The sequence below is a fragment of the Oryzias melastigma genome, linkage group LG1 (assembly GCF_002922805.2).
Source record: "Oryzias melastigma strain HK-1 linkage group LG1, ASM292280v2, whole genome shotgun sequence".
NCBI lineage: Eukaryota > Metazoa > Chordata > Actinopteri > Beloniformes > Adrianichthyidae > Oryzias > Oryzias melastigma.
The window spans coordinates 5531298-5538870 of NC_050512.1; the positions used below are offsets into that span (position 1 = coordinate 5531298).

At 33.8% G+C, this 7573-nt stretch overlaps 1 protein-coding gene across 1 annotated transcript; it reads left to right on the forward strand.

The window, feature by feature from the left end:
- The first annotated feature begins 549 nt into the window (after positions 1-549).
- On the forward strand, positions 550-6649 carry LOC112158121 (CD209 antigen-like protein C). The gene is made up of 10 exons (XM_024291328.2): positions 550-846; positions 1005-1049; positions 1358-1414; positions 1763-1822; positions 2297-2362; positions 2684-2746; positions 3980-4042; positions 5463-5605; positions 5808-5902; positions 5987-6649. Exons 1-10 carry the CDS (start codon positions 798-800, stop codon positions 6129-6131), a joined length of 786 nt encoding a protein of 261 aa, XP_024147096.2. The 5' UTR covers positions 550-797; the 3' UTR covers positions 6132-6649.
- Positions 6650-7573: the final 924 nt, after the last annotated feature.

Genomic DNA, 7573 nt, shown 5'->3' on the forward strand with positions numbered 1-7573 from the left:
GTATAAAGTGTTATATGTCAGTAAAAACAGATAACATTAACAACATTTTTCTCAGGTTCACCAAAATTTTACAAAAAACAAATAAATAAATCATGTTTTTAGCGTAATGAGCCAAAATTTCAGCAACAATTGGCTCTACATTTCAATCTAATGTATAGATAGATCTTTGATATGTGCTAAATTTGTGATGAATGAGCAGTGGTAAAATTGCAGCACCTGTCTGATGCTTTCGTGTTATTATGAACCAGAGCTTCTGAGAAACCTTTTCCACGACTTGATGATCCTAAAATACAAAGATTCAGGGCAGTTCTGAAGGCAGAAAGGGTCAACCCGGTACTGCAAATGTGTGATAAAGTGACAAATGAGTGTCTGCAACACAAAATGTGTCAAACATAGGTCAAAACTCTTTACTTTCACAATCCCAAGTCATAACTAATATTTAATCTTTTTTTGCTTCCTTGTGGTGCTTTCTGTCAGAACCTTAGAGGACATTTCTGTTTTGTGTACTTAGGTTGTGTATTTTCTCTCTAAAACTGTAATATGATTATCAGGATGTACTGTAATGTAAACTGGCTTTTATGACTTGAGTTCATTTTAATTTATTCTGCTTTATTTGCTTCATTTTATCCGGGTACAGTCAGCCAAAGCCAAACAAAGAGGTTAGACACGTGTATTCATATGTTGATGATGCCAGACTGTATGTTCAGGTTTTGCATATATAAGGCCCCATGATGAGCTCCTTCTGCACTTCTTCTTGGTGTTTGCTGCTTTGTAGCAGCAAGTGAACATCTGGGAGCATGACCTCACCACGATGGATGATCCTCGTCTGCTTCTCCCTGATCTCAGGTACCACACAGCTGTTCATGGAGTCATTTGTTCTCCTGAGCAGAAGAAAATGATTCAACTATTGATGAATGCAGTGTAGCCTTTACTTGTATGTTTATTAATGATTCTGCAATCACCTTCCTTTGGTCAAAGTTCACTAACTTGGTTTTGTTTCTTAGTCTTTGGGACGGGAGAGAGTTTGACGATCATTGTTCCAGAGATCTGTAAGTGTAACTGAATTCATGCTGGTCTAAATCCTCACTGAATCAATAGATGTCATAAATGAAGTTGATGATTCTACACAACTAGTTAGAATGACCAAATCCATCAAATGCAATAAGTGAAAGACTTTTCTGAAGAACCAAACTGTCTCTACGAAGAAGTTTAACACAAAGTCTGACCATAATTTGTATTGGAATGTGTAAAGTTATAACTTGTGAAAAGCTTTCTGAGCTTTAATTAAAAATCCTAAATGTTTAAATGAAGAATGAAGTTGTGTCTTAGAACTCATTGATGTTTCTATTTCTTTCAGCCAATGAACAAAATTCTCTGCCTGCAATTATCGCTCAGATGAGCAGAGCAATCGCTGGTAAGCTGGAGGATTTTCAATCAAACACACTATATTTTGTTAAGTCTATAATTTTTTATGTGATACCAATTTAATCTTTTTTTTCATTTAGTCACCTAGTAATACTCACAGTAAAATTAGTTTGACTTCACTTAAAAGCTGCTTTGAATTTTTTTTTCTGTAATCCAATTAAATTATTTTTTTGATATTCACATTTCATGATTTTAGTTATCATGAGTTAGATGAAGAGCATTTTTGATGTAATATTTTTATTGTTTTTCTTAAAGTAACGAATGAAGCAGGAAAATCTGACAGGAAAAGAAAATCAACATGTCATGATTTCATGAAAACACGGTCATTCTTTTTCAGATCTGAATGCCAGCCACAAAAAACTGTTGGTTCAGCAAAGCCGGAGTGGATGTAATTGTAGTGAGTATAAATACCAAACTGCACTCTACTACATTCTCAAAAGGCCAAAAGTGCTTCACTGTCTCATATGGTCACATGGTCATACATATTTTTAACATTCCTGTACAGATTTATATTGCTCACACTATATTGCTTGTTTTACTTTAATATTTGTATTTCTGTGTGATAAATTCAGGTTTACCTATGACAAAATCAATTATGTCAAGAATATATTTTAACACATTCTTTATAGGAGAACATAGATTTTCTTTTTTCCACACACTTCTGTTCACAACTGATTCTACCATCAGAACTTTCAAAGCTTTGTCTTTTGTTCAAGAATCTTGGAAAAAATTTGAATCTTCGATTCATAAACTAGTTCTGGCTGTTAATCGATGGTAAACTGTTTTTTAAACAACAAATCAATGGGATTTGAAATTTAAAAGCATTTCATTATTAAGAAATGAAATAAGAAGTGACTTTTGTTTTTTTCAGACCCGTCTTCACTCCAAGCCTGTTACTCACAAAGGAATCTTGCGAATAGAAGGCTGAGCTCTTGCAGTAAGTATGAAATGTCAACTATATGTTTTTATTTAGTGAAGTTATTGATTTTGATGGTTTTCATCACTGAACAAATGTGAAACATCTTGAGAGCATTTATCTGATATGATCGAAGTCAGACAAATGCAGAGTTGAGCTGATCTTCAACGATTTCATTGGTGGAAGCCAAGAAACAAAATCTTTTTCATTGCAGCTTTTGGCAGAGCTAATGTATTTTATTAACAGTTTTGTAAGAGTTCATGTAACCATTATTGTTCTAAAAATTCTTATTTTTACTCAAATCTTTATTTATAGTACTGTAAATCTATTCTTTTCCTACAGATTCACAAGTGAGATCACTGGGTGCCCAGAGATCCTCATTACTGCGCCAAGTCAGCGGCCTCCGTAAGTGTAAGAAAGTCAGGACCCAACGTGGTGTTAACTGACAGATTTGAGCAAAAACAATAAAAATGAATTAACTAAAAGAATTTAGTTTATGCAAAGTTTTAGTATGAAACATTTAATCATCCGATTACACAAAGTAGGACAATGCAATTGTCTAACATTTGAATTTCTATTTGTTTTTATGTCAAAAGGTTAAGTTGCCTCTTAAAGTCATAGCAACAGCTCTAATAGTGTTTATTGTTTAGAGGACATAAACATTTCTAGACAAGAAATTGCATAAGATTAAGTTCAAACACTGCACACAACAATAAATGTAACAATGTCAAATTCAAAATAGAAAAAGCAATTGCAGTACTAAACAAAGTAAAATGGTTCTTAGACAGTAACTCATTATATATATTATGAGGATATAATTCCTTGATTATGCCATACCTGAACTACTGTATAGAAATGTAGGGTACAACTTGTAAAACGTACACTCATCCACATATTGCAAAAAACAAAAAACCCAATAAGAATTATTACAAAAAGTAATTCTAGGGACCTATCTAATCCATTATTTATTAAATTAAAACTATTAAAACTTTATGATCTTATCAACTTTAATATTTTGAAATGTTTGTGTAGAGTAAATATGAAATGCATTCCCCCTAATTTAATGAAAAGATAGATGAAAAGAAAAAGCAACTTTAATCTAAAAGGACATGAAATATTTACTAAACCTATACACAGAATACTGCTAAAAGAGACATGTGTATCAGCATATGGAGTTAATAAATGGAATAAATCGAGTGCAGAAATTTAAAAAGCTACAACAATATCAAGTTTTAAAAACTACATTAAAAACAGTTTAATCAATGACTATAAAACAAATACAAATAACAATTTCTCATCTCCAAGGTATGATGTTCATTTCTCTCTGGTTGATGTTGTAATTATGACATTTTGTTTTTTTCTTTCCCAATCTTCTCTTACTGTATACTAAATCGGCTGAATGCTTGTGTATATCTTTCCTTTTTATTCATTGATTTTTTAATTTTTTTAAGGGGCAGACAAAATTAAGTTATTCTTCTTTTTATCCCCTTTTCATTTTTTTGCTTTTTCCATCATGTTTCAGTTTACAGCTCAAGTTTATATTGTATGTTTTTACTATTAATGAATACATAAAAAAACTGCTAAACATTGCAGCTTATTGCTATTAAATAGATGGTCCTGAAACACATTACTCCACAGGTTCCCAGTATGCCGCAGTGGTGAAACAAAGAGACGTTCTTCAGGGTCAATTGAATGTCTTTGGTAAGTATGAGACAGTCAGTGAAGAAAACCATTAAAAAAATGTCTTATTCAGATTTAGTTTTGCTTTTTAAACATTTTAAATTGAAAATAATTTACGGAAAAATGTTCCAATGATTTTATTGTGTTCATCAACAAACTTTAGGACTAAATCACCTTTTTGGGGGAGCTAGATCAAGTCTCAAAACCCACTTAAATTAGTTTTCTTCAAATTATAAAAGTTGTGATGATTATTTTATATATATATATATATATATATATATATATAATTTTTTTTTTTGTCAGGAGCCATACAATGATTTTCTTAAGCCTTTCAGAGTGAACTATATCCATATATATATGATCATTAATTACATTTGGAACACTAAAAACAAAATATGTATGAAATATTAGTACTATTTTTTAGTACCCGGATGTTTAACGACTTGATTCCTGAGGCTCCGCCTGCTGCTGCGTGTGGATGTCGGCCGATTCATGACGTCATCCTAGATCCTCAGCTTTGGCAGCATGTCTGCATTTCTTCCATAAAAATAAACAACATCAAACATTTTTTCAAAGATGGATGTACTTACCATATATCCGCCTTCAGTAGACCCGGACATCGCTACACTGGCTCACAACACAAACACACTCGGCATCTGCACGAGTGTATCTTATCGTGGCCCCACGTCTGAAACAACAAATTAAAAGTGAGTTTCTGAACATCTGTCTTTAGAAAAGACAAATAAAAGTAGGATAAAAAAGAAAGTGGAAAAACTGTAGAGGATCTTATGATATGAGGCTGACTGATGGGTCTTAAAGTCTACAGAGGAGTGTATCAATAGCTGATAAATCTGAGTTTTTCTTTAGTGGTTTTATATTTTGCTTTGATTAATCTTTAAGCCTTAGTCTTAACTGCCCTTATGGCTGAATGCAGACTGTCTGTGGGCGAAATATTGGAGATTTTGTCTGCCCAAAATAGACGACCTGCGTAAAATATGAAGGATGGGAACCTTATTCAGGTTCATAATTTTTTTTTTTTGATTAATACCAAAAAACGTGATCTTTATTTCTATGCTCACCTGGTGTGCTGGGGGTAGAAATTGGAGAAGTAAACAGATGAATGCAATTGCCATTTCTCAATATTCCAAAGAAATACATCTGGATAATTTGAAATGTGCATCGTGGACTTCTTCAGTCTTTAGTATATGTTTAACTTTGTAAAACTACAATTCATAATAAGTCATAAATAATATCCAAATCAGAAATTTTATGGTTTGTTTAGTTTTTTTTTTACTTTCTTTTAATTACAGGAGTTGTGTTTCTATTTCTGTTTATTTCTTTAATCTAGATAAAATATAAACTTATTTGTGAAGTTGAAGGGTTTTTTTTTTAATTGACTAATAGTTAACTGTTTAACTTTAAACATTCTCTCCAACAACAGTAAGGTATCAGAATTACGGATGGAAATATTACCGTGGAAGTTTCTATTACTTCTCTACAAGCAAGGCAAACTGGCAGGCCAGTCGTAATTACTGCACCGCAAGGGGAGCAGACCTGGTGGTCATCAATGATGCTTTTGAAAACGTGAGTTCACTAATGTTTAAGTTTGAACTCTGATAACCTTTTCTCGCTAATTTATATGGAAATATTGGAAAACAAAATGATTTCCCATAATAAATGTTGGACAGTGAGATCCAACAACAGTTTATGTTGAAACACTCAAACTGAATACTCTGAAACTGTGCTTCATTTCTAAACTAATTACTTATCCGTCTTCATAACAAAGAACTTCACCAGAGAAGTGAAACGCATTGCCTGGATTGGACTGTACAGGTCAGGATCCAACTGGAGATGGGTGGATGGAAGTTACCTGTCATCAAGGTAAAATGCAGTTTAATTAAGATTGCTCATTTAAGAAATGTGTGGTTAAAATTACATTTTGTTTGTTATTGTTTGTGTTTTCAGAGCCAGCTATTGGGCTCCAAAAGAACCTAACAATTCTGGAAACAGGGAAGATCGTGGAGAAATATGGCTATACAACAATATAGAAAACTGGAATGATGCACCATGGGCAGATGCAAACTACTGGATTTGTGAGAAGAAGGTTTAGTGAAAACTCTCTGAGCTTTCTTATCATGAAATGGCATTAGCTTGAGATCTGCTGAAGTGAAAACCTTAATGCAGGTCATCTGTCCTTTCTGCTTTACTTTTCAATCATAATGAAATCATTTTAATCTGTTGGTATAATGGGGTTGATTAAGAAATGTAATCTTTTGCTGTTCTGCAAGTGTATCTTTTTCTGTGGCTAAATAAAGCATTGCAAAATCAACTTAGTCTGTTTCATTACTTTATTAGCCTTTTTGAGGCAGTCGATGGGATGCACTGGACTTAGACCACAATGTTCCCTTTTTTGTCGTACCAGATGAACAAAACCATGATGATTCAGCCTTAACAGCCTTCAATATCCTAATTCATGAACAGTCCTGGAGGGGACCACAGCAACAGCGAAAAGCTATCACCAATGCATACTGTCAGACTTGATTGTTGGTTGTCAAATGCCTCTGTCTATTATGGAAAAAAACAATTTTCTGCTCTTCCTTACTGTGCTTGACAAAGAAGTACAGCCCAGTGTGTCGCAGAAAGTTGGCATCAAAAATACAGAGCCTCGCTAAGGGGAGACGGTTAAAATTATTAACTCAACTTAACAACACTGACCATATTTCTGTTACTGTGGACATTTGGCCTGATCAAAAAATGAGGGGATTTCTTGCATTGTACACTGGATGGAGATAGAGGAAGAGAAAAGTCAAATGCGCAAACATGTTTTAATGGCAAGATAAACAGACAGGGAGATTGGTGGAGCAATGTCATCAAACCAGGCAAAGATCATAAACATGGAGCCACTCTGGCGAGAGCTCCCTCTGGTAGTTGGAGGCGGAACTGGAACTTTTTACTTTTTTTCAATTCACCTAAACTTAGGTGATTTTGTCAGTTTAATGATTTTTTTGTAATGAAAAAGGATTTTCTTTCTGTTTCTTTTTAGTGTTTAATCATAGCAAAGTATAAACTTTTATTTAGAGTAAAATTTTGTAATTTTTTGAGTAACTAAGAATTGTTCTTTTAACCTTAAAATTTTCTACAACAGCTAGGGTTAAGCCTGATAATTGGCAACGTTTCAGTGGAAGTCTTTTTTATGTCTCTACAAGTATGGCAACATAACCGGACAGTTGGAAAAACTGCCAGTTACAAGGAGCGGACTTGGTGGTCATCAATGACGCTGCTGAAAACGTGAATTCACTAAAGTTTCCAACACACTCTCAGTAAAATGCGTACATATTCCACGACTTTGCACTCTGAAATACCGTGTATAATATACGCCAAACACGCTTTTTGCGTGCATATGATACGCAATGGTAGAGAATAGGTTGCGCCGGCGTACAATATACACGAGTTTTTAGGTTTCGTTTTGATCACGTGGTCAGAAATCCTCCGGCTCTTTTCTAAATGACGTCGTTCCTGGTTAAGGTTAGGATTACGGTTATGGTTAGGGTT

Bases quoted from the DNA above. Each gene is read 5' to 3' on its own strand.
- LOC112158121 (XM_024291328.2), top strand. From the start codon at position 798: ATGACCTCACCACGATGGATGATCCTCGTCTGCTTCTCCCTGATCTCA. The intron at 847-1,004 runs GTACCACACAGC...TTTGTTTCTTAG, and splicing joins CTGCTTCTCCCTGATCTCAG to TCTTTGGGACGGGAGAGAGT. The intron at 2,363-2,683 runs GTAAGTATGAAA...CTTTTCCTACAG, and splicing joins TAGAAGGCTGAGCTCTTGCA to ATTCACAAGTGAGATCACTG.